The sequence below is a fragment of the Plodia interpunctella genome, chromosome 18 (genome assembly GCF_027563975.2).
Source record: "Plodia interpunctella isolate USDA-ARS_2022_Savannah chromosome 18, ilPloInte3.2, whole genome shotgun sequence".
NCBI lineage: Eukaryota > Metazoa > Arthropoda > Insecta > Lepidoptera > Pyralidae > Plodia > Plodia interpunctella.
In genome coordinates this window covers 2,144,408-2,171,560 of record NC_071311.1, presented here as the reverse complement: position 1 = coordinate 2,171,560, position 27,153 = coordinate 2,144,408, and the positions used below count along the sequence as shown (strand labels likewise).

Here is a 27,153-nt window from a genome sequence, read left to right as displayed (position 1 = left end):
CAGTGTACGAAGTATATACTAAATCCATGTGTACTTCCCCTATCTTTTACATGTGAAGTGTGAATGATCTTTTCTATAAAATGGGGTGTTGTTGGATAGGTTTTTCAAAAAATTTAGATTCAAGTTGTGGGAAGACCGTTTTTGGATTTAGCAAACCGTTCGTAACATTAATAAGCTTTAAATTGCCAATTTTTGTTATGTCAAGTCCCCCTCTACCATTGAAACGGTTGTTGTTGTATCATATAAAAACTCATATAACAAACAACTCATATAAAAGTAGGAAAAATAGTAACGTATTATTTCTATGGAATATTCTTACTATGGAACTAGTAGGTACTACCGAGTACCTACTAATTCCATGATTCCTACCTATAAAAATAGATAGACATAGTCCCAATTTTCTTTGGTTTGAAACGAATGATATCTTTGCTATTAAAAAAATTCACTACACAAAGCGCATGCGTGACACTGACAGCCAATTTGACATTATCGACATTGACATTTTGACTAGTTCACCCTAATGTTCATTTTATCAATATCGTTTATTTTATTTCTGCAATAATTACATAAACAGAACAGAAAACATGTTAAATTAATTTATTTATACAATAAAAATACTGTATTTATTGATAAAAAATGTGGCAGTTGTTACAAACTCAGTCTTGTAAAGTGGCAAGGCAGAGGTAAACATAGTCTTAAAATTGCTAAGATTTCTTTCCAAATTATCGTTAATTTATGGGCTTTCTAACCAATTATTTTATTGTTTACAGATTACTTTTATCTAAAAGCAATGCTTACATAACAAACATATTAAAAGCGAAGCCAAATAATGTATTTAAGAGGCATTTATCTGATGTGAAAGAAGGTCTGGAGAATAGTGCAAAGTCCAATTCGTATTTAATTTGTAGTCCCTGGAAGCTATGCACAGGTGTAGGGATAGGTTTAGCTGCTCGTTTAATGTATAAGGATAGTTCTGCTTTATGCAAAGCACAGAAAAATACACGCATTATACAAAGGAGGCTGAATATTCAGGATGACAGTGCTAAGTTTGACTGGAAGAGGTTAATTGAATATCTGAAGCCACATAAATGGCTATTAGCAGCTGCAGTGGCTGTAAGTATATTTACAACAATATAAAAATGAAAAATTAAATTATTTGGTGTATAAATATCATTGAATAATAGGCAACTGAACAACAATATAAAAAATATAGCTCCTTGCCTATGAAAGAATTTTAAAAATTGGTGGAGTAGTTCTAAACCCATAAATAAATATAACCTCTTTATAGTAATAGTGTATTCAGTTCCTCTTCCTGACAATAGAGTAGATTTTTAACATTTGGCATAGCTTATCTGGAATGACATCCACAGCTACTATTGGTCATAACCTACAGAGCTAAGGGCCTATGATGATAACTTGTTTATTCTCTTAATTGATTTTTATTTACTAATTAATGTACACAAAATAGTAGTGTAAATATAAAACTTACAAATAATAAATTAATTCCAGTACATCTATAAAAAAAAATGAATAAAAAGAGAACCACTAAGAAAAACACATTGTATGATATGATAGACCTGTAGGCCTAAACATAATTATATGTGTGTGTAAATTATTCCAGTCTGCTTTAACAGTTGCATTTTTGAATGTGTACATTCCGGCGATGTTGGGGACCATCGTCAACGTGTTGGCGGGCATGAAAAGCAATCCCACATTCGACTTCATTGATGAAATTAAACTACCAGCATTGAAATTAGTTTCTTTATATATTGGACAGGTAAGTGTTTTGTGCACTTATATAGTGTACAGTCACAGGCAGAAAAAGCTAATCCTATAATACATACTAATACATAGTTGGGAAAGATTCTGCCTTCGACTGTACATATTTTTTTTTAGATTGAAAATTGTACTATTTAGTTGGACAGCATTATAGATTTCTATAGTTATGAGAATTTGATATAAGATATTTTCTATAGTTCTAGTGAAACTGTCACAGTATTAATTGCACTGTATTATTTTCAGGCAGCATTTACATTCCTATACATCCACTTGCTGTCTCAAGTTGGAGAGAAGGTAGCTTGTCAGATGAAGCAAGACCTATTTGTGTCAATACTTCAACAAGATATGGCGTTCTTTGACCGGGAGAGGACTGGCGAACTTGTAAACAGGTATAAATTTAATCCTCCTTTTGAGTGTGTTATTGTGAAATTTTATTCAAGTCATCTAAAGGTATCTGACGTGACTTTTACGGCTAATGGTAAGTACTCGCATACACACCAGTGAACTACACACACAATAAATTTAATTAAATTACAGTTTATTATAATAGTAAAATTTGACACTACTGGCCATTTAGACAACTAATATTATTTTGAAATATATTTACGAAAATGTGTCTTTTGAGTTGTAGATAAAGCAAAGATTAAAAGTTTTTTTTTTCAGGTTGACAGTAGATGTTCAAGACTTCAAGAGTTCCTTCAAACAAACCATTTCCGGTGGATTAAGGGCTATCACACAGGTATATTTTATATGTTGTCTACAGTTTAACAATTATTTAGTATTTATTTTATCATTGGAATTAAATATAGCTTTATGAGAGTTCAATTTTTCGCTACTAAAGTAGGAGTATCATAAACAATTTGGCTGCTCCACTGACAAGAACAAAGTTTTTATTACATATACTTTGCAGTAAATATTATTTCCCTTCCCTTTCTTTGATGCGGTTTTCACAATTGTGTAGCACATGGTCTAACTCAAAATCTGATATAAGTTTCATCGCGATACGTTGCTTAGAACCCGAGATATTGACAAATATATACGCGGACGAAGCCCCGGGCAGAAGCTAATTTGTGAACATATGATTTTGATTTTATTGTAATTTCGGAACGAGCACTGCTGAGGAAAAATCCCGAATAAAACATTCGATTTCAGGTGATAGGTTCCGCGGTCAGCCTGCTTGTGATATCGCCGCATCTGACCGCCTTGACGATGGTGTGCGTACCATCTGTTGTCATTGGCGGAACGTTCATCGGGTCACTACTCAGGAAGTTGTCTAGAGAGGCTCAGTCACAGGTAAATATTTTATTGTTATACATAATTTTTATGCCTTTTTGTGTGTCCCACTTCTGAGCAAAGGCTACTCAGTGGAACGTGTCATGGTACATGTTCATTTAGAAGTACTTTTAGTCGCGCACCCCACTCGTCTGCCTTCCGCCCCGCGTAACGTCACATAACTCCTCTTTGCTTTTGCTTCGAGTTCACAGTTTAGTAGAAGTTTGTTAGTGGAAAATTGATTTTCAATATCAAAATTTGATATAATTTCAGGTAGAAAAAGCAACGTTAGTAGCAGAAGAAGCGATATCGAATATACGAACAGTTCGAGCGTTCGCCGGCGAAGAAAATGAAGCGCAGATGTTCGGGAACGAATGTGAAGCGGCCGCTGATCTCAGCATGGAGTTGGGACTTGGTGTTGGATTGTTTCAAGCTGGGACTAACCTGTTTCTCAACGGGTGAGTTTCAACTTTATGCCTGTGATAAAAAAGGTTCAAGATATTATTGCTTTTATACCTTTTACTTGACACAGCTGACAGGGTAAATAGAATCAAAAGTACTTACATTAGGGCTCTTTTATAAAGAAAACCAAACCAGAGTTCCAGTTCTTCGCATAGAGAACTTAGATTGTCTCAGGCTGGAATTAATCTGTTTTCACGGGTGATTTAAGTCATTATTAACTTTAAGTCCATAATAGTAAGGTCGAAAATATTATTAGTGTATATTTCACTTATCCTGTCTTCGTGATCAGAATGTTTCTTGATGAATAAAATGAGAGTTGAGAATAACTTTTTAAAATTCAAGTTTCGAACGTATTTTCTTTTTTGATGGTTTTGTTTTTTTTTATTTTTTCACAGAATGGTCCTCGGCACTATGTTTCTAGGCGGACACTTAATGTCTACCGGACAAATGTCCGCCGGTGACGTCATGGCGTTCCTCGTCAACGCTCAAACTGTCCAGCGATCTGTCGCACAACTGTCATTGTTGTTTGGTTCAGTCGTGAAGGGAGTAAGCGCTGGGGGAAGAGTTTTTGAGGTTAGACTTTATTATCACAGATGTAAGGTTCAACTTTTTAGAGTTTTAGTCTTTATTATTATGGACGTAAAGCTCAGTTTTCTTTGCAAGATTTGTCATGGTTTTTTCAATATATAAAGAGATCTGTAGCCTTAACTCATTGTTTTTGGTTTAGTGGTGAAGGGTGTATCTGTCTATTGCTGTTTTTTTTTTAATTTAAATAAAATGGAACTAAATAAAACCATATATTTTTCCAGTATATCAACATGGTACCACAGATGGACTCTTCTGGCACCAAGACCATAAAGTACCACGAGTTCCGCGGGGACATAGAGTTTAAGAACGTCACCTTCGCGTACCCCACTAGACCTGACGTTGTGAGTATATTTACCATAGACAAAGAATACTAAAGACTAAGCTAGTGTAGCCAATGACATACTAGCTACGCCTCGGGGCTTCGCTCTCGTGTGAATTTTGGGATAAAAACTATCCTATGTGTTATTCCATGTTATATTCTACTCGTGTACCAAATTTTATAACAATCCGTGCAGCAGATTTTGCGTGAACCAAACAAACATACATACACATACATCCTCAAACTTTCGCATTTATGATATTAGTAGTATATAAAAAAATATATCAATAAACGGTTTCAAACGATACTTTGGCTTCCTGTATTCCATTAATTGGGTACCTATCTAAAATATTTAAATGGTATTTTCCAGAATGTTCTCAGGAATTTCACGTTGAAGCTCCCAGCGGCCCGCAGCACCGCCATCGTGGGCAGCTCCGGCTCCGGGAAGTCCACGGCCGCGGCGCTGCTGGAGAGGTCGCGCCGCGGCCTCGTGCCGCTATTATGAAAATTATCTTTTTCTGATTGGCCCGGGTCTTGGATGTTTATCTATATATGTATTTGTTATAAAATATGATATCGTTGAATTGGTATCCCGTAACACAAGTCTCGAACTTACTTTGGGGCTAGCTCGATCTGTGTGATTTGTCCTGATATATTTATATTTATTTATTTGTCTACACAAAACATGGAGAATTTCGAGAAAATAGCTAATTATATAAATTAAATTATATAAATACATTTAGTTAGAAGGTAGCCAAACGCAAATGGCGGCGCAAAAGTGGGTGCAACTTTCCTTGCTCAGCCGTTGAGCGTCGGAGCCTAAGGCCCGCGAAAGTGGGTCCAACTAAACGCCATGCCTCATTGCTCAGTCGCGCTCCGTTGGGACGCAGTACATCGTGGTTCCGTTATTTTCTATAGCGTTTGACACTAACGTCGAAACTTCATACAATTTCTGCGTTCTCTGTCGACGGACGTCGCGATAAGACGGCGCACGACTAAGCAATGGGACATGGCTCTTCGTTACAATCGTTCAAGGTCATGCGGTTGCCATTTCCAGGTTCTACGACATAGACCGCGGCCAGATCACTATAGATGATGTGGACATCAAGGATTTCGATGTGAAGTGGCTCCGAGGGCGGGCATTAGGTCTCATAAGCCAAGAGCCAGTGTTATTCGCTACCAGCGTCCGGGAGAATATTCGATACGGGAAACCTGATGCGTCTGATGATGAGGTAGTTATGAGAACATCTTACTGAGCACTATTCCGATCCCTTCCTCAGTTAAGACGCATTCTATTATTGCCTATCAGCTGTTATAACTGTGTGTCCCTTAGTCGCTTCTTACGACATCGATGGGAGCAAATGGAGTGATCCTATTCTAGAGACCGCTTGTGATGTGTATTTCAAACTATCGGCCCGTCCCGTCTTTGCTCGGGTAAAATAATAATAATTTGTTTGTACACTTAAACTTGCATCGGGAATCATGGTATTTGTTGGTGAAAACCGTACAAAAAACCGTCCGTTAGTTTTTGAGTTTATCGCGTTCACACAGACAGGCGCGACCGACTTATTTTTATAATATGTAATGATTTAAGTTGGTCGTAGGTATGATCAATTAATGATCAATTAAAGTGACATTTAATTATTGTATTTTGTTTTTTAAATACGAGTACCTCTGTATTTGCATTTTCTTTGATTTCATACATATACACTTCTGTTTATAATATGTATGGATATATTTATGTAATTATATATTATAAAAATTGGAATTGGTGCAGGTGTACAAGGCAGCCATGACCGCGAACGCGCACGAGTTCATCTCGGGCTTCCCCGAGGGCTACGACACGCTCGTGGGCGAGAGAGGGATGGCGCTATCCGGGGGACAGAAACAGAGGATCGCTATAGCCAGAGCCGTGTTGAAGAATCCGCCCATACTTATATTGGATGAAGCTACTAGGTAACCTTTTTTTAGGATTCCGTAGCCAAATGGAAAAAACGGAACCCTTATAGATTCTTAATGTCTGTCTGTCCATCCATATGTCACAGTCACTTTTTTCCGATTATAAGAACTATACTGTTGAAACTTGGTAAGTAGATGTATTCTGTGAGCCGCAGATAAGATTTTACACAAAATGAGACTCTCAAACTGACATTAAACATGAGAGAGATAAATCGATTAAAGAACGGTAGACGTGTATTTTTTTATTTTTGTATAATTATCGTAATTATAACTACTTTTAATTTTTTTTTGTAAATTATCTTAATTATGACTACTTTTAACTTTCGCGTTGCATAGTTATACTAACAAGGTCGTTTACAAAGTTATTACAAAGGTCGTTACAAAGGTCCTAGGTATACAAGCTACGTAATAACAAATTTATTTGTTAGACAAATTAAATAACCCCTACTTTCAATATTCATTTCGCTACAACTTTTGAACGGTTGAACTGATTTTCATGAAACATGGATAGGAACACACGGGATAAAATTATCTATGACAAAAAAAAAAAAACTAAACGAAAATCTGTTCATCCTTTTGGGAGCTACGATGCCACAAACAGACACGTTAAGCTTATAACTCCTTTTTGCGTCGGGGGTTAACACGTGCCTTTTTTAACCCCCGACTCCGACACCCCGCGTTTAATATCTGTCGTTTAGTATACAGGGTTACTGGTATCTAACGCATAACCTTCCAAAGGCGCATAAGGTACATAGAGACCAACATCTTTTGTTCTACGACTTTTGTCTAAACGTAATAAATACGAAAATTTTGCTGTTTTCAATTTTAATGTCGTCTCTATAAAACGTTAACTCTATGTTCGATTCCGATTCCGCTTCTTGTGTTGCTTGGCAACTATTATTCTACGATTTTTCGTGATGCATAGATTTTTTATATGAAAAAAAAACTACGCATTACGAAAAATCGTAGAATAAAAGTATGTTATTACATAGAGTTAAGATGTAGAATCGCAAAGTAGATTTTTTTTATATGAAAACAAAAACTACGCATCACGACAAATCGTAGAATAAAAGCTGCTTGATTTTGATGTATCCAAGTAGTCTTTAGGTGGTTTTGCGTTTGAACCAGTAACCCTGTGTAATTATCGTTATTATTTCAGTGCATTAGACTCCGCCAGTGAGAAGGTGGTCCAGACAGCGTTAGAGACGGCAGCGAAAGGCCGCACCGTGTTGGTAATAGCTCACAGACTGTCCACCGTCATGAACGCTGACCTCATCGTGGTGCTCAACAAAGGGAGAATTGTTGAGGTCAGTGACTATTTACCATTCTGATTGTAACTAATATTATAAACTAGCTTTATGCCCGCGGCTTCGCCTGTGTAAATTTACCACGGGTACTGTTATTATTCCGAGATGAAAAGTGTATGTCCGTCTCCTGACTTCAATCAACATGTATGCGAGATTTCAAGAAGATTGGTTGAGTAAAAAAAAGAAACTTACTTTCGCATTTTTCATATTAGTTTAGATGCGAAAGTAAGTTTGTTTGTTTCCTCTTAAAGTCTTAACGCTCTATGTACTCAATCAATCTTCTTGAAATTTTGCATACATGTAGTTCGAAGTATGGAGAAGGACATAGGTACCTCATCGTTATCGACGTTTCAACTGTCGATATTTCAATCTTCGATAAATCGATACGCACCCGTATTGATATAGCTTTAGTACCACACATAGTCTTCTCCGGGGAAGGCTAAGTGTGTTATTAAAGATATAATATATCAATACATAGTTACGCGTTTCTAACGTCCACATTCTGTCCCTTTTTCCCATATCTTATTACGCGTCGTGTAGACGACGGCCTCGGTGGCGCAGTGGTAAGGTTCTTGCCACTGAACCGTGAGGTCCCGGGTTCGATCCCCGGTCGGGTCATGATGGAAAATGATCTTATTCTTATTGGCCCGGGTCTTGGATGTTTATCTATATATTTGTTATAAAATATAGTATCGTTGAGTTTGTATCCCATAACACACGTCTCGAACTTACTTTGGGACTAGCTCAATCTGTGTGATTTGTCCTTATAAAAAAAGGAGAGAACGAATAGACGCAATGATTTGTGTCTTTATTTCATAATGATTCGTTTTCATACTTCCAGATGGGAACCCACGATCAGCTGAAGAAGCTAAAGGGCTACTATTGGAACCTCATCAAGCAACAAGACCAAGAAACAGAATCCACGTCCCGAGCGTTATGAAATAGACAAGGCTAGTCTATTTGCTCAAATAGTGAATAATGTAGTTCAATTTATTTATAGGTAGACACAAACTCATTGATATTATACACTGGCAGCCCTTTCCGGATTCGCTCGGGTAAAACCATAATAATCTGCCTCGGAAATCAGACGATCTATTGTTGAAAACCGTACAAAAATCCGTCCGGTAGTTTTTGAGTTTATCGCGTTCATACAGACAAATGCGACCGACATTATTTTTATAATGTAAGTATGCAATTAATGATAATTTAAAGTGAGATTAAATAATTGTATTTGGTTATTAAAGTACCTATATATGCATTTTATTCGAGGATATTTGTTCCTCTATCACGCTAAATCTGCTGGACGGATTTCGATGAATTTTGGTATACGGTTATAATATATCCTAGAATAGCACATAGGGTACTTTATAATTCTGAAACTTCCATGGGAGAGGAGCTCCGGGGGCGCAGTTAGTAATAGAATAGTTTGGGTTTAGAGCGGCATATATTCTATAGGAAGCACGATTGTTTACCGTTTGAGAGACAAACATATTTTTATCTTATATGACTCTTTTTAAATTTATTTTTGATTTTCAAATATGCTACACTTCATTTGTCACCACGTGAGGTTCAATGTTCGTTCGATTGGTCAATAAACTCGAGAAACTGTCATCTGTCAAAGTCAGATGTCAAAAATAAAATCTGACACCAAAGTTTTTTTTTTCTTGTGTCTTCTCAATCGTTCGCCATAACGATGATTTAGCCAACGTCAAGGTTAAGAATAGCACGGTACAGTAAAAAGGATATAGAATAATACTCACCAATGTTAACACACAATTAATAATATCACACTTGATAAATAGACTGTCTTTCGAATTTGTCCATTTCTAACGATTATATTGTACTATCTGACAGTTAGCTGGACCTCAATTTAGTCAAGTGGGCTGTGTGCTACTATAAAAAAAAACTATCCGTAGCTGATTATTAGAACAACATCGATACTATCCATAGTATTATTATTCGATAATGTGTTATCGATCAGTACACTACTTCGGTTAAATGCCGCCGATATAGTGTTTTTCATTACAAGTTTGTATCGAAACAATATCTCTCTAATTACTTTTATACCCATGCTCAGAGCATAAAGAAAACTATACTTCCAAATTCGTATTAGAAATATATGAGAAGAAACGGGACAGAGTCTATATCTTCTTCTTCTATCTGTAATATCTTCTGTCCCTCACTATGTACCCTGTTTCACTAGGAACAATTTTTACGATCTGGGCCGGGATTACGGATATACGATATTTTTATTTATATATGGAAATCTTCTATCTCTTTTTGTGTAGGCTGTACCGTTGTCTATAGTTTTTTTGTCTTTGTAATTAATTAGCCGACTGGATGGGGTTTTATTTCTTTTATTCTTATGATAATTTTAAGGTTAATTTCATGGTTTACTCTTGAGTTTTGGTGAATTGTTTGGATTTAAGTTAATACTCGCTTCGCCTTTATTGGTTTTGTTATGTAATTGTTTACGTGTCTTCTCCACCGGACCGAAAAGGAGAGATGTATTTTGCAACCAATGGTATAATAACATAGACAAATAATTACACACAAAAACAGAATATACAATAAAAATGTTGATGCACTAAAGGCGGACATACCGCTGTAAGCAATTTTTATCTTTTAATGTTTTTACAATCTTTAATTTAACATGCAATGTATATAAATATGTATGTTCGGGTAGAATCTTGTAACTCAAATTTGAAACAGATATCTTCAACCGACTGAATTGAAACTTTGTACGTACACGTTTAGATAACAAAGCATTATTATAACGTGACCTGAGCCAGGAACGGCGACTACATAAACTCCTCAAGGGTTCACTGCACGGACATGATTCTTCGTCACGCATTGAATGCAATGAGATCTCTCTGACAACAATTAAAGCTTGTGTCAATAACGTCTGTTTTGTGAAAAACTGGTTAATATATTTAACCAGATCCTATTGGTTTGTTAAATATATTTCTCTGCTCTATCTATCTATATAGATTATCATTACCTTTATCGCTAGCCTTCCAATAGTTGAAACAAATGTGTAGTTTTCTTTAAATAATTATTTTATATATTAAATTCGATTTACGAAAATAATCCATTATCATTTTTTGTATAAGTTTTATTGTTGCATTTTGATCTGTTATTTAATGAACATAAGCATATTTAATGTCAGGTATATTTATTTGTAATAAAAATGTTAGTTGTTGACAATTTGTTTTTTTTTTATGGAATTTTAATTCGTGTTCTTAGTTCGTTTAACGTGGGTTTTAAAAGTCAACTTCGACGTTAAATTTTACATGCGCGCCGCCGTCATTGTAACGCGTACTTTGCGTTTTTCTGTGCAGGTTAAAGTCAACGTCAAAGTTGAATGGTGCAACGCACCCTAAATAATTTAAATCAAAATAAGCTTACTATAAGATCAAAGTGTGCAGTGTTTTCGGCTAAAAAAAAAACTTGCGGGTACTTTAATAAAACATAATAAAAATCCTATTTTAGTTATTGGTTCTGGTTCATATATGAAGTTACTCATGGACCGTAACTTGCTTGTAATAAGTGCGAATTCGCAATGAACTCGTTCAAATACTATGATACTACAACACACCCGAAAAAATTATGTTCATTCAAGTGTTAGCTTCTACTGGTCATACTTCACGTTGACACAATATAGTAGCCTACTGTTGTCATTTAAAAATATATCTACACGTGGACGTACTAAAGCTCACTTTTCCATGCACGTTATTTTGTATGGCAGGAGCAGTGGCGTTCTAAAATCACACCAAAATTTAAACATATAGGTATGCCTGAAAAACTCGCAGTTACGTACGACTCGCCTACAGCAACAGATTGCATTGTAGAATATATATTAGTTCTTCGCATTACAGTTTACAGTATGGTTAGCACAAGTTTCTGCTAAAACTCAATCGTATAAAACTTAAAAATTCATATTAAAATGTAATAGTTACCTCTACGTAGGATAGAGGCGTTGTCCATTTTCCAAATGAATTTTGCGACACGATTACGTATTCGCAAATACTCGTGCTAACCCACACAGTATATGGTTAGGGCCTATTCGTTGCCATGTCCATGAAAATAAAACGGGACATTCCGAAGGAATTTATTATTTATTGCATACGGGATCACCAAAATTGTTTGTACAGTAAACTTTAATAACACTGACGAGTTAGATATTTACAGTAACTATAATTATCTATCTACGTTATTATAGTATGTACATGAGATAACGAACGTTAGAATAGGTCAGTTAATTATGCTGGTGACGCCAAGGAGCTTAGAAACGCATGGAGTTGATTCCATTAACTGTTAAACATATATTTATTCATTTGATATTTTTTTTGAACTTTTGCTACAAAATTACGGTTATATTTAAGTTGCTAAAGTTTTTACCACTATACGTCTGTTCCTGTAATTGGTAAGACTATGAATTCGTCTCCATTGAATTTAACTTATGAGAATCGATTCGATCTGTCAAGCCTATATTATCATCATATTATAATTTTAACTATAATTTTATAATAATTTTACTATAAAAATATGTATTTTATTATTGCACATTTACGAAGTTTCATAGTTTGTATTTTTTCATTTAATTTCATCTTCACACATCCTTGGGTTTAATCCATTCCAACTGCCTAAAATCCATGGAATGTCATAAAACAAAACATCAATCTAATTTATTTTATTTAAAAAAAACCACCTTATTGGATCAAGTCCCATTGCCGTTAAGTAGTTAATGTCGCCAACTCTATTGGCTTATATCTCCTTGGTATCACATATTTACTTTGTAGTCTTGATACTTGTGTGTGATTTTATACAAATAATATTCCATGAAATAAATAAACATTGAAAATATCATGGACTTTGTCCATATATTTTTAACTACTTTATTGAAATAGTAAGTTTTGAAGACATGTCTGAGGCAGTTAATACACAAGTACCAAAACTGGTTTGTCCTAATTAAAATACTATAAACTGCTTAAATTCAAATATAGTCTAACTTTAATTCCGATTTACACATTATTTATACTTAACTAATTTACTATTTTTTTTTTCAACAAATTATACAAAATCTTTATATTAATGAGCTTTGTTTGGAAATGAGTTAAAGTTACAATTTTAATTAACAATTTAAATATCTTTGGTACAAAATTATGGTTGAATACAATGGTTAAAGAATTTTATTTAGCAATGTATGTTTATTTGAGAAATGTATAATATGTATTCGTCTTCTTTTAATTACCTTACGACAGCGAGGTGGGAATATATTCTCAATATTCTCAGTGATAATATTTGCCATCTCGCTCAGCTATGCTGAGAGATGTGTTTATGTACATTTTTTCCCGATTTCTTCACAACACGAAGCGAAAACACTTTTTTGTGAGTATGCGCCGGGTTTTTTTGGGAATAAACTAGGAAAATCCCATCCTAGGAATGGATTATTTTTATTGGCTTTTATCTTCCTTAACATCTCTAAAGGAACAGGTTATAAGAATTAATTTTTTCCGCAAATATTTTTGAGGTTTCCACTACGAATACGTGTTATAATGTAATTGACTTAACGTTTTAATATTCATCCAATTCATATACGTATATGTTACATTATTTATCGTGATCGAATCACATAGACACATGCGATTTAATATATTAACTATCAATTCACATTTGAAGTTCAGATATCCTCAACTCGCAATCTGTCTTTGTTTCGCTATATGATTAGACAGAGATAGTTTCAGTAGTAGATTTTGTCTATATTACTTGTGTAGGTTGTTTTCCAATATATCATCTAGATCTGTCTCTGTCTAATTATATAGTGAGACAAAGACAGAATGCGAGTTTAGAATTTGCTTTAATTACTGTCGAATATTTGGGCTTCTGCCAGTTATAATGAAAATAATCGATATTGAACTATAACTAGCTAGTGTCATTAAAAATGGTGTCGACAAATCATAGCTAGATTTAGGTCAATATAAACTTAACAACTATTATAACAGGTAAAGTACAGTCGACTGCATTCCAAGTTACCCTGATCTTTGTGCCGCGGTATAAAGGACGAATATGCAATGAATTTGGATAGTTTGATGTGCTTTCGACTGTAGATAAAATCCTAAAACAGAAAGCTATGCCTAATTAATCAAAAAATATTTATATACATTAAGAAATTGTAACAATTCCTTATATTTTTCAATAAAATTTTATTTATCAAAATGAAATAAAATACAAATGAAGGAAGTTGTTACAATAATAATAAGTTACAATAATAATATTAGAAGGAACTGTAAAAAAAATGAGAACATTTAAATCGCGAACATATTGTCTGTGGTGGTGATTATCCCGCCCCCACACATGAATAACGAAAACGAATGTTAATTAAAAATAGATTAATACGTGTTTTTGGCTTCAAAGACTTTTACATTACAAAGAAAGTTTTAACACGATCAATTAGTATTCACCTGTAGTATATTCTATCTTAATTTACACAAATAAGTGTTCAGTAAAACTATGTTATTACAAATCCTTATGTAATACTATTCGGATGAACTTAATTACAATATTATTGGAAATGATACAGAATTTATTAGGGTTCTCTAAAGTTATGGTAAATGGCAGTTAGATAAATGCAATATTTTTAAATATTGTAAACGTTATTAAATTCAGACACTTCTAGTTTTTACAATAAGTTTCTAAACTAAATAAACAATTATTTTTCTCTAAAGTGAAATGTCAAGTTACTCAAGGAAAGTACATCAATATCAGTGTAAAAAAACTTGCTCAAAAAGTGAAACGATAGTTTTTTCAGTATTATTTTTAAGTTTTGAATCTATTATAATTCCTGAATGGCTCCTTCTTTGGAATTTAATTTTAAGGACAAGTTTTACTCAAACAACGGGACAGTCTGTCACTGTCTCGTTTCGTATGTTTAATAGAGACAACATGAAAAATTGAGTCTCATTTACTCAACATTATATTCAATATTAAGAGTCAAGACTACAAACGTGCCTTGATTTAATGTTGAAATATCTCGAAAGATCCAAAACGTTCTAGATCATGAGTTTATGCTAATGGTAATGCCAGATACAATATTCGGAATGCGGAATGCAAGTGTAGTCTCCAGTTTGACGTACATTGCTAGATTTCTGTGGGTCGATACAAAGCTCGTAATTAAACAAGCAATGTATATGACATTCATTCACGTCCGTATCCGTGTGTTACAAATACACATGCTTGGTCACTTGCATTCCAGCAATTGCACTTGTCATTATATACATGCACATGCAAGTATCTGGCATAAAAATGATAGTAAAAGCACTGCACATACCAGTTATCGACGTGTAAAAAATAATTGAGGATAAATCTTGGTCACCAACACGGTGATGAAAAACCAATCTTGATCGTTAAATTTGGTGTTGCAACGACAAAAAAAAATTCGTTAAAAATCAGTTTTCTACATTTCTGTTCTTGAATATATTATTGCACATATTTGGTGGAGACCAATAGTGTGTAGCAGCCACAACCATAACCTAAATGCCATTCACCACGAGCGACGCCGCTCACCGTCATCGCAGACCGAAGTGAAGCAGCGCTGACGACAACAGCAGCAGGCAGGTGGCGCTGGAAGTGATACCGTGGATGGCGCTAGTGTTCCGCCTTAGGATCGCCGCCATTTTGTTGCCTGGAAAGAAATAGTATGTATCACAAAGATTTAAAGCAGTAATTTTAAATTCAAATTCAAAATTCTTTATTCAATATAGGATGAAATACATCAGATAATGACGTCAAAAACATTACTTAAACTAAGTCTACTGCAGACTTCCAAAGCGCAGGTGAAGAAGAAGGAGGTGCAACAAACTTCACCGCTTAAAGTTTGCTTATGTAGGTATGGGAATGAGTTTTAAGTTTTCTGTACTTAATACTCATTATGGGAATGAGTATTAAGCTTTATTTATTTTTATTACAAAAAATATAAAAAGCAGACTTCCAAGCTATTTTTTAACCAGTTAACCGACTCAGTGATTTAAAGAATTGAGGGAAGTGTTAAAACTTATAACTTTTTTCGAGGCTCTGTTTTCACTGTGGTGATGACTCAATGTTAGCTTGTGCAGCATAAATCAATATTTCTTAATTTTAATACTCATTTCCATCACATACAAACAAGTATAAAGTGCTTGCACACCCGGAATCCTTGAGCGTCGCGCTTGTTTCCACTGAGACGGCGGCGCTTCAATCAGCATCATGAAATATCTATATATTTTTTTAGAATGTAATATTTTTTAAAATACTTACTTCCTTCAGATACGAACACATGTATAGAAGCAGGTTCAGTGTTGCTCGCACTGCACGTGTAATTCCCAGAGTCTTTGAGCGTCGCGCCGCGCACGGTCAGTCGCGACTGAGTTCGCGCCCCCGGCTCGGTTTCCACTGTGATGCCGCCTCTGGTGGCGTCGTAGTTGATCATGCGGTCATTGTGGTACCAAAACACGTATTGAGGTGGAGTTGGACTCTGGAAAATGAAAAAAAATACGTTATGGTAAATAATACATGGAATTGTATGTTGGTAAACCATTTGCATTGAAGGGATGTTTTCCTCATGAACCAACTGGTACGAACCAACTTGTCCTATGTCAGTTCTCAGTTCATAATGGTACAACGAAAGACACCACTAAATTATGTTAGAAATACATATCTGGGAAGATATGTTCCTATTTATTATAGCAGAACTAAACGCCTCACATGGTGATTAACCGTCAACTAAAGTACCTTCGGTTTTCCTAAAAATGTTGCGTACATTTGGAAGAAACAACCAGAAAGTTATTAGCTATATTATATATAGATACTAGTGTGTAGTAGGTACACTATATATAATACCTATGACTCTCTCACGAACTTATTTAATGACAAAATGTTACATGTTTGGGTAAATACACAAGCGAACCTACCGAATCTGCATACCTACCTACTTAATTAGTATTTCAACTGACAAGACAATTTAGTTGGCATACTAGGAAGGAAACAGATTAGATTTATATGAATAGACCAGACAGCAGTGTTAAGACAAGACGACAAGATTTCAATAATTTCTATCTTTTATTGTTCCTTTAAAATACTGAGAACTGAGCTCAAACGTATTGCCGGAAAGGTACTACGGAACTTCGGATAGTTATAAAACGGAAAAGTTTCCAATAAGCACCCTGTGTTTATGGCATCGTAAAGGAAATATTGTCGGGAATTTTATCGACTTCGCTGTTCGATGTCAATTTCTTCTTTTATGTTATAAAATGTGTTATTATTTCTGGCCAGTGCGATGAATTGTTTCCACAGAATATTATGGGAGTTGGTTTCAGATATTAAATATGCTAATAGTGTTCAGGGGCTTCGTTCACCTGAGTTTTGTGGGATATAATTTATCCTATCGATAATTCCTATTGAAGGTATAATGATTCAAATTGTACCTACTTAGTAGAATTTTTGTTTAGCGTAACACTGAGCCGTTACCTATTGTTAAGCGCGCACGCACCTAGCATCTAAGTTTTCACATATATATTTCCATATGGGTATGTTTGTGTGTGTGTATGTTTCACAATTGATTATTCTATTTTATTGTACCTTCCATTCAAAATATTTGAAGGCGCCTTTCTTGGGCGTGAAGTTACTCTATACGTCGGAGAGCATGAGGAATTTCTGAGCTCATTTTTGAACATTTTCCATATTTGAAAGGCACACTAGTCTATAGTTAAGGGAGCAGACCATCTGAGTGCCATGATAGGGATCAACTCTGTTTAAGTGATTTTCTTTTGGTATTAATTCTCAACGTCTCAATGGTCGTTCTCAAATGCTAGTACTTAATTTGATTGATATTAGGTATATAATTTTTAATATGACGTGAAAAAGTGCCGGAGAAGGACATCGTTGGAAATTCACAAAACAATTTATTGTACAATCTCTCCTACTGTCCTATGCTTACCTTCTCCACAATGCATATGAGGTGTATGACGCTGCCGAGGTCTACATGGTGCTCTCCGGATCCCAGGATGAAGGCTTCTGGCACCACGATTTGCAGTCGAACGTAGTGCGACACTATCCCGGTACGAGTCGACACCTAGAATGGATAAAGATACCAAATAAGCTTTTGACAACCTCTATGACATAGTGGTCACTTTCACTTTCGCTACCTGGTCTAAGGTTCGATTCTTAGCGTAGCGCTGTCCGGAATTCACATAAAGCAACTTTAGTAATCGCCAGTAAATAGATTATCGGCTCAAATAAAACCTATCTACTCACGTCTATATAAACATTGTAATAAGTATTCCTTTTATTCATAAAAAGTTAGTTATAGTCGCAGTAACGCAGAGCGCTGTTTGTATGATATTCTCATTAATTTTGATATTATATCGAGATTCACAGAATACCGACTTGCTTTGACACTTTATTTAAATACAGATATCCAAGAAATGCACAATAAAGTATTTATATTAATCTAAAGCTTACAGAAATGTATTCAAAAGAAAATCCTTGTGAAATCTCTAGGTGTATTAGCTATTTCTGAGATAAAATGAATAGATAAGATTTTCTTATTTCGTATTCTTTATATTCTTAGCTTTACGGATAATCTGGCAATTTTGTGTGTCCAATAGGTACTTAACGGAAGGGATTTTAAAAATTGGTTTTCCACTTTTATTTTCTAAGTTGTAATTTTATTTTGGATGGACGAATTAAAAAAGGTATTCATTTAATAACTTATAGCTACAAACGTGAAGCGGTGGTGGTGTAATGGTTAACGTGCTTGTGGATTGAAGTCCTAGGTTTAAATCCTACTCGTGCCACATGTAGTTTTCAACGACCACCACTTGCTTTCGGTGAAGAAAACATCGTGGAGAAACCTGCACACAGGTTGATTATTAACTTGTGTGTGAAATGGAGAAGGCAACGGCAAACCACTCCATTACTAATGCCAAGAAAGTTGTTGTGTGTGATTCATTCCACTTATGACCAGGACCCTCAGCCATGAGGGACTACTGCTAAATAAGAGATGTAGGTACACTGTAGTATAAGAATACTAAGGTTTAATAAGAGATTTGCACTGATATTTGATACTTTATTTAAACTTCATTGCACAACATAAAAGTTAATAATAGGCGGACTTAATGCTCTAAGACATTCTCTGCTAATCAAAATTTATATGGAAAATCAGTGCCTACTTTTACTTCTAGTTGTCGCTGTTCATTTGCTGTATGAAACTTTAGCAGCACTAAAATTTCCATTATAAACTATACCCTCTATCTACCTACATAAGCACATAAGTTTTCAAAGGCTAGTTAAGATTAAAATACCCCATAAAATCTATTAATCATTTCATGTCTAAACCTTAAACGGCTTAAGTAAACTAAAGGGCGAAGTAAGTTATTTAAAAGTATGTCATAAATCGATAAGTTTGTTGTGGATTTTAGTCGGCGAAGTAAAAAAACATCCCATTCAATGTTTTTAAAGTGGACATGAGAAGTTACAAAGTATTTTATAACATTTTTACATAGATTGGATCTTAATATTTGAACTCGTTCGTAAGTTATCTGAGATGAAACGTCGATATCGCACAAACATCAAAGTAAATAAAACCTAGCTCGAATCAGTACCAAAGTACTCGCACTCCATTGAAGGTGGATTTGCATATAACGGCTCTCCATTTTTAGACATCGAAGCCATATAGGTATATCCTGGAGATAGTAGATATTCTGCTTGCTGAATGTTTAAAGTTTTCGTACTCTCGTTTGCATAAAGAAACGATTCGCGCATTGGGAACTTGGATTTGGAGCCAAGTAACTAAGCGTGGTCCAGTGGTTAAAGCCGTCCGCCTATGATCGAAGAAAAGAAGCCCAGGTTCGAATCACAGGTGGCTTTTCCATAAAAACCTGTCCTATATATAGGACGGTAGGATAATAGGTATAAGTAAGGCAAAGTATATTTAAAGTATAATTTTTTTGTCGAAAATCTTTTATGCGAAATTGGAGAGGTATTAATTTGTTAATTTTAATATTATCAGTGTGATACGAACGTCAAGATTTCAGATAATTAATTATTAGAAGTAGAAGCTAAATGGAAGGAGTTAACACCGACCCACAGACCATTTAACCTCTGTCTGTGCACCGACCCCACACGAATGAGAAAAATGTCGAGAAAAAGTTATTAATTAATTATTTGAAGTTTCTGCCACTACATTTCTACAGAATATACAATGGTTATAGCACTAAAATTTATAGAACGGTATATGTCACGTCAGTTATTTTATCATCGATCAGGATATTTATAACGAAGCCTAAAGTTAGGTCCTGTCTTATGGGAACAAAGTACCTAGTTCAGAGTTGTGGCAAGAGCAAGTTTCCACGAAAAATAGCCTAGGATCTAGTGAAAGTTCCGCGAACAATTAGGAGCTTAGGTCTAGTGGAATTTTCACGAAAAATTAGTAGCGTCGAAACTCCTCAAAATTTGAGTACATTAAATAAATAAATATAAATGAATATAAATAAATATAAATAAATATAAATAAATATAAATAAATATAAATAAATATAAATAAATATAAATAAATATAAATAAATATAAATAAATATAAATAAATATAAATAAATATAAATAAATATATTAGGACAAATCACACAGATTAAGCTAGCCCCAAAGTAAGTTCGAGACTTGTGTTATAGGATACTAACTCAACGATACTATATTTTATAACAAATACATATATAGATAAACATAAGAAAACCCGTGCCAATCAGAAAAAGATCATTTTCCATTATGACCCGACCGGGGATCGAACCCGGGACCTCTCGGTTCAGAGGCAAGCACTTTACCACTGCGCCACCGAGGGGTCGTCAAAATATATAATGTGAAATTGGTTTCAAATTTCGCAATCACTATCAAAAAGTCTTATTTATTGTTGTTATTTAAATTGTTGTTAATTTACCAGTTATCTAATTGTTTTAAACCAAAATATTCAGTGAACTACTACGCATTACATAATAATATACACTAGGCTTTAATTTAAAGTGATTTTAATGGAAATACGGTACAATTTAATAAAACGTAAAGATTAACAAATTGGGAAATAGTCAACACCTTAAATAGCATATTGATATTACCGAAAAAAAAAGTTTTTTCTGATCCCTTTCATAATAGTTTTTTTGTAAAAACGACACTATCTCCATTCCTCCCAAATTTCTTGTAACAAAAACGGTAACTGTACGTATTACAAGGGTAGATACAATGTGTTATACATGAGGCCACAAAACAATCGGTGAGCACGTGAGTTGAATGCTAGGTGATAATGTGCCTTTTTTAACTCCTCTCCCGGCTTCCTAGATAAGGAAAACAAGGCAGCACGACGCGGCGCGACGTGACAATATCACAAGTTTTAATATATGATCCGGATCTTAGCTCCGTAGGAATATTAAAAGTACTTATCCCATTCCAGGTTAAATATCTATGTACCCACATGATACATTTTCACAACATCGATACATTTTCACTCGACATCCATCCTTTTTACTTTTGGGATTGTTATAATATATTAACGTATGATATATCAGATGTATGGAATCGCATAAGCTACCATGCCAATTACTAGCATCTCTAAATTCCAAAATTATAAAAGTAATATACTTTGTGATGTATCATATCAATTTACTAAACATTGTAATCGGTCCAGTAGATTTTACGTGATTGAATAACAATCCCACATACAAACGATCTCCAAACTTCAATTTATAAATAATATTTTTTGTATTCATTTCAACTTTGTAACACAATAACACAATTTATAATAGGCGGACTTAATGCTAAAAACATGTTTTAAAATAATAATTTATATGTGGCCTATATCGCTGCACCCTTCACACACGCACAACGTCGTAGCGCGTCGTGCATTATGTAGCGTAGTTATAACGCCGAATAAGGAACTGTTTGGAGGTTCCAGAGACGATTTTGTACGTGACAGTTACCGGGTAGTTTTGGTTACATTTTACGCGCTGGCAGGAAATTGACTATCTTTGAGTATCGATCGAAGTTTTTTACGACTAAGGGCCTGAAAAGGGTGTTTTCAGGGTTCGCATATGTACATAGTATGTGGCTTAAAGAGCATTTAATTATTAAACTGTTACTAACCCAGCTGGATACTCGACTTCAAAGATATGTGTGAATTTACGAGCATTTTGGCCGCCGTCAATATCGTCCTTCAAAATAAAGAACCTTTCTGATATCTTAACAATGTAATATTAATAAAATTTTACACACAAATACAGTTAATTATTTATAAATTAGGGTAGTAAAAAGATTCTTGTCTTTGTTGAAATTTGATTGAGGTTAATGACGGTGTTCGAACCAATGATCTGACTAATATAAGAATAGAAAACACCAGGCAAAACGGAGAAAACAAACTTAGAAGACGAACCATGGGCTTCGAATTATAGCTGGAAAACACCCAGAAAGACGCTCAGACGAGAGAGATACGCGAGAGGTAGACTCGCTTTTTACCCACACAAAGTCTCATACAAAGGACCATAAACTTAAACACTGGAGTCTAATTATTTACCGACATCACTTAGTCGTGAAGGAAAACAGTCTGTTTTGCTTTTGAACTCCCAAGAATTCGCTACAGGCGTTTGTTTATGTTCGCGCGGGTCACTCGGAGACTCAAAGGCATATTACGGACGCCGAATGTTAGCTATACATATTTATGTTATACACGAAACTAGATGGGCTTGTAATGTAATGTTTCACTTTTCCTTCATAATGTTCTTTATCTTCTCTGCGCCGTATTCGTAAATAACTAGTATAATAAATGCGAGGGTAAGTTTATTGGTTACCTCTTCACGCTTTATTTACTCAACCAATTTTTTTGAAATTTTGAATTATAGTTTCAAGTATGGAGAAGAATATAGTGTACAGTCAACAGCACGTCAAGTTAGCCTGTATGAACCTCTATGGCGCGGTAATAGCGGTGAGTTTGCAATGAATTTGGGTAGGTTAAAGTGCTGTTGACTGTACCTTATGTTCTTCTTTGTATTCTTAAAACTACATGTATGCGAAGTATCAAGAAGAAAATAATGCGTGAAAAGGCAACAGACAACCTTAGTTTCGCATTTATAAAATTATTAGTGAGGATAAACTATAAAACTTGGATATTGCATTGTAATTCAAATTCCGTAATAATCAATCGCAAGTAAACAAAATTTCAGTTCAATCGTAATAAATTAGAGCAAAATCTTACGTGTTTCGCTAACAAAAACATGTTTGCATTAATCACATATTATATATTTTTAAGTTTGCAGGTACCTGTACATATGTGTTGCATACCAATTTCGTTATGTAATTGCAATTCTGAACAGAAATATCCACGAACGCGTTTTGCGTCACGATTTAAAGAGAAATATCCCCCGTCATTCCACTTTGACTTGAAATATTCCACTTTTCCTGCCTTTTTTCTACGCTGGCCTCGTTTCAGGGCTGGCGCTATAGAGTTACACCTAGTTTTAGATGAAAGTAAAGAAGACTATAAAATATTCAGCACTTGACCGTTTTAAAAAAATGTATAAAATTGTATGTTGTCCACGTAAATAAGTTTGAGTAACATTTATTTGCAAAAATATGAGTTTGGAAGAAAAGTGAAACTGAATAAAACATTTTTCTTTATATATTTTTTTTTCGGGACGCATGATATCTCTTCTCTGTGTCAACACGATTGAGCAATAATATTGTAATTAATTAGCAATTACGTTTTGTATTTTGTGTTAATTTATGTATTATTTTGTGAAGAAATGATTATTAATTGAATAACTTGAGAAGAGAAACAAAAACACACAATAAAGTTGATTATAAAATAAAGTGAAGCTTTATATAAGTAGTATTAAAATGTGTAAATACATTAATATAATTAAACACGATAATCGTATGCCATTTTAATTGATAAATTTTGTTTTTAGTAAGAATATTTAGTATTTTTCTTTCTCATAGTATAATTGAAACTCATTTTGACTCCAAGATTCATGACGTCACTCGTATCCACTATCTTAACACGCCCCATATATTTTTTGACACATGAAAAAAGTTTCATTTGACCGCAACTATATTGTACAAAATACTTCGCCGCAATTTACAGAAAATAAGTGAATTCCACGCTGCACAGTGCTTCTAAGGCTGTCAGTCTCGTCGGAACCTACTCACGTAATCTCTCGTTTGAGCCGCCGTGCGCCACCGCGCACTGAAAATGCGCTCTGACTGGCGTCACAAAGTTACTTCTTTCTTATCCAATTCAATATTGCAAATGGCGGATACAATTGACAATGACATTTTGTTGTAGTTGTGTAGCTGGTCGCTACACAACTTCGCTATTCGCTTGTTCATTATTTATTTATGTAGTCCAACCGCTGGGTAAGCTTTCACATTCCGCATCTTATTATTTCAGTGTTGCCAGTAGTGTGTAGCCAGGGAGTCCTGACATAACATTAGATAAAATCTTATTAGGCTAACCGCAATTTTGTATGTTAAAATTAAAACACTTATAGCATACTAGGTAATAAGTATTTTATGGTGAATAAGAAACAAATTAAACATAATAAATGATAAATAAGCCGGTATATGATAAGTATTTTACTTTGATAAATATAAAAGAGACGATAGGTACGTATTACATTTCATTGCAGGTCTATATCACGCGTATCTATTTTTATAGCCAAATTCCAAACAGGATATTAAAATTTGACAAGAATATCTTTATACATCGCAAACGGTCACATTTTCTTTTCAATAAAGATTGGATATGATACAAATCCGAGTTTGACAAATAATCCTAAACGACGTTTTTTTTTTCTGTGGAATAATAAAAATGAATCACTGTCGCGAGAGATTGTCTATTAATTTAATCTGATGATAATGAAAATATCCAATTAAAATCGCATATCTGTGACCCACCGTGGAACGGAAAATCAAAATCTAAGATATAATCCAATTTTGTGCGACCATTTTTTTTTTCATTCCAGCGAACGGAACAAGGGCCGAGCTCGTTTTTTAATTTCGGTGTTAATTAAAATTTTCGTATTGAATCTCGCCTGGATTACGGCGAGCTTCAATAAATCCAATCCATAGAGTAAATAAATATCTCCAGCTGGCATATTTTTTATCGCATAATTACATTCGATCTTGTTGTTATCTGTGGGGATGGCCCGTGACGGGAGTCCGAATGTAACGTTAAAATATTACTCTAGTAATTTTTTGGATCATGAAATGCATGTCAAAATTCGCTCTTTTTATAAGAAATACAAAAAAAAGACATCAATTTCAATAGAAATCCTGTTAATATATATAATATTTTAAAATGATAAATAAAGTATGGTATAAGTATGAATCAAAACCAACTTACTAAGCTTGTAAAAAAATAAGATTTTATTAATTATTATCATTGTATGTACTGGCATTCTCAGATTGATTGTCTTTCTTGAAGGATTTCAGATAGGTTTAAGAATAAAAATCATCAAATAATCTATTAAATATATTAACTAGGATGTCCTATAAATTATCTACATAAATGGGTACTTGTTACGTTACCTACAAGTACCGTGTAACAAGTACCGTATATCATATCTGTCTTTCACACGATCGTTTTTATCAGTTTTTTCCTCAATAGTAATACTTAACAGCCGAGGAAGAAAACGGCAAGCGCTTAGACGACAGAGAGAAAAAATATTAACGATTAAGTTTTGCTATTTTTTATATATTTATTCATTCAAACTTTACCAATAGTCATTAAAGCATTATTTCATTCATTTAAATTAAAATGTAAGTTTCGCTATGTTTGTTCTCTCTCTTTTATTATGCTCTATGCTTTCAATGTGGAGGCAATTCATTTTTATGGATTTAGGTTAGGACGATCAAATTTATAAATGAAATGGTTCAGACGGTTCAAAGTCAGCATATATTATAAACCATTTGATGTTGTATACTTTTAATTACGTATAATCAAAGTCTTCATTAAAAAGGGCTCGTTAGGGCTGTTAGCTGTATCCATGTCAAATTTTAATTTGCTAAATTGGCCTCTTCAAATTATTAAAGAGCATGGATTTTTTGTCATCTGTGTTTTAAGTAAACGGCCAAGTGTGTGTCGGGCCATATATAGTGTTGAGTTCCGTAGTTTAGCACAATGACCAAACAAGTGCGAGTCGGATTTTCATACCATGTCCACAGTTTCATACTATGCTATATATAGGGTGGCTTTTAGAACACCAGTCAAATTGATATATTATTATGTTTAGTGACTACAAGACGTACACGTCTCGTCACAAACCAAGACTGAGAAAGTAATTTACTATATTACGGAAACCTAGAATTTTTATTATGAATTCTAGGTTAGGTATCATTCCCACTTCACATACTTTGACGACCTTGGTGGCGCAGTGGTAAAGTTTTTGCCTCTGAACCGAGAGGTCCCGGGTTCGAACCCCGGTCAGGTCATGATGGAAAATGATCTTTTTCTGATTGGCCCGGGTCTTGGATGTTTATCTATATATGTATTTGTTAAAAAATATAGTATCGTTGAGTTAGTATCCCATGACACAAGTTTAGAACTTACTTTGGGGCTAGCATAATTTGGGTGATTTGTCCTAAATATTTATTTATTTATTTATACTGTAAAATTTTTATTTTTCAAGATTTTATTTGACCACTTTGTCGGCATGAATAATGTGTAAACCCATATCACATCATTCTAGTACAAATATATTTTGAGCTAGAACGACATGGCAAAACTATAAGGTTTCCTCGCCCGGACTACGGAACCCTAGTGAAATAATATATTTTAATTAAATATTTATTTTTCGTACGAAATATCATGCAGAAGTTTTATCGAATAATTTGGTGAAATGATTTTGTAGTAATGATTAGGTTTGTGTGTAAGATTTCTATATATTATTAGGTGCACTTTACACACCATCTATACTAATATTATATATTTTATAGTTGAGGCGATTTCAAAAATTCTTTTACCATTAGAAAGGTATATTATCCAAGATTACTATACGCTATATTTCATCTCATAATTCCCACGACAGCGAAGCCCCGGGCAACATCTAGTTTGCTATATATGTATTAGGGCTGACTGAATTTCGATAGGAGCAATTAATCCTTTTTCATTTTGTATTGGACATTTTTGGCCGATTTTTAATATTAACCAGTTTAAACAGAACTTAAACAGACTTTGGAATAGCTACTTGATACTTACCACTGCCCAACTAGTAAGTTAATAAAACCGTGTAAACTAACCTTAATACGACCTTCATTACGAATTCGCACGTCTCGCCCTAAATCATTGATGTAAACGGCGATTTATAAGGCATTACTAAAATCAATCACTAGCAAGCTAGCAATACAAAATTGTCGACTTTATTCTGTGTGACATAAGTGTCAAGATCGCTTGCT

At 34.3% G+C, this 27,153-nt stretch overlaps 2 protein-coding genes across 3 annotated transcripts in view; one reads left to right on the top strand and one right to left on the bottom strand.

The window, feature by feature from the left end:
• Positions 1-494: 494 nt before the first annotated feature.
• On the top strand, positions 495-10,893 carry LOC128677635 (uncharacterized protein). The gene is made up of 14 exons (XM_053758611.2): positions 495-683; positions 771-1,113; positions 1,622-1,777; positions 2,023-2,168; positions 2,443-2,518; positions 2,932-3,072; positions 3,325-3,509; positions 3,909-4,086; positions 4,323-4,442; positions 4,791-4,894; positions 5,478-5,652; positions 6,198-6,376; positions 7,539-7,686; positions 8,528-10,893. Exons 1-14 carry the CDS (start codon positions 637-639, stop codon positions 8,624-8,626), a joined length of 2,097 nt encoding a protein of 698 aa, XP_053614586.1. The 5' UTR covers positions 495-636; the 3' UTR covers positions 8,627-10,893.
• Positions 10,894-13,954: 3,061 nt separating this feature from the next.
• Positions 13,955-27,153, bottom strand: part of LOC128677582 (hemicentin-2-like) — a 195,894-nt gene continuing 182,695 nt past the window's right edge. For both annotated transcript variants that reach the window (XM_053758533.1, XM_053758532.1), the window contains 3 exons: positions 17,660-17,794; positions 15,982-16,198; positions 13,955-15,370 (listed from right to left, as the gene is read on the bottom strand). In XM_053758533.1, the coding sequence (XP_053614508.1) occupies positions 15,255-15,370; positions 15,982-16,198; positions 17,660-17,794 (468 nt within the window). In that variant the 3' untranslated portion in view covers positions 13,955-15,254. The remainder of the gene's footprint in view (positions 15,371-15,981; positions 16,199-17,659; positions 17,795-27,153) is intronic.

Coding starts and splice junctions, on each gene's coding strand:
- LOC128677635 (XM_053758611.2), top strand. CDS start 637: ATGTGGCAGTTGTTACAAACTCAGTCTTGTAAAGTGGCAAGGCAGAG. Junction 3,510..3,908: donor ACTAACCTGTTTCTCAACGG/GTGAGTTTCAAC, acceptor ATTTTTTCACAG/AATGGTCCTCGGCACTATGT. Junction 7,687..8,527: donor ACAAAGGGAGAATTGTTGAG/GTCAGTGACTAT, acceptor TCATACTTCCAG/ATGGGAACCCACGATCAGCT.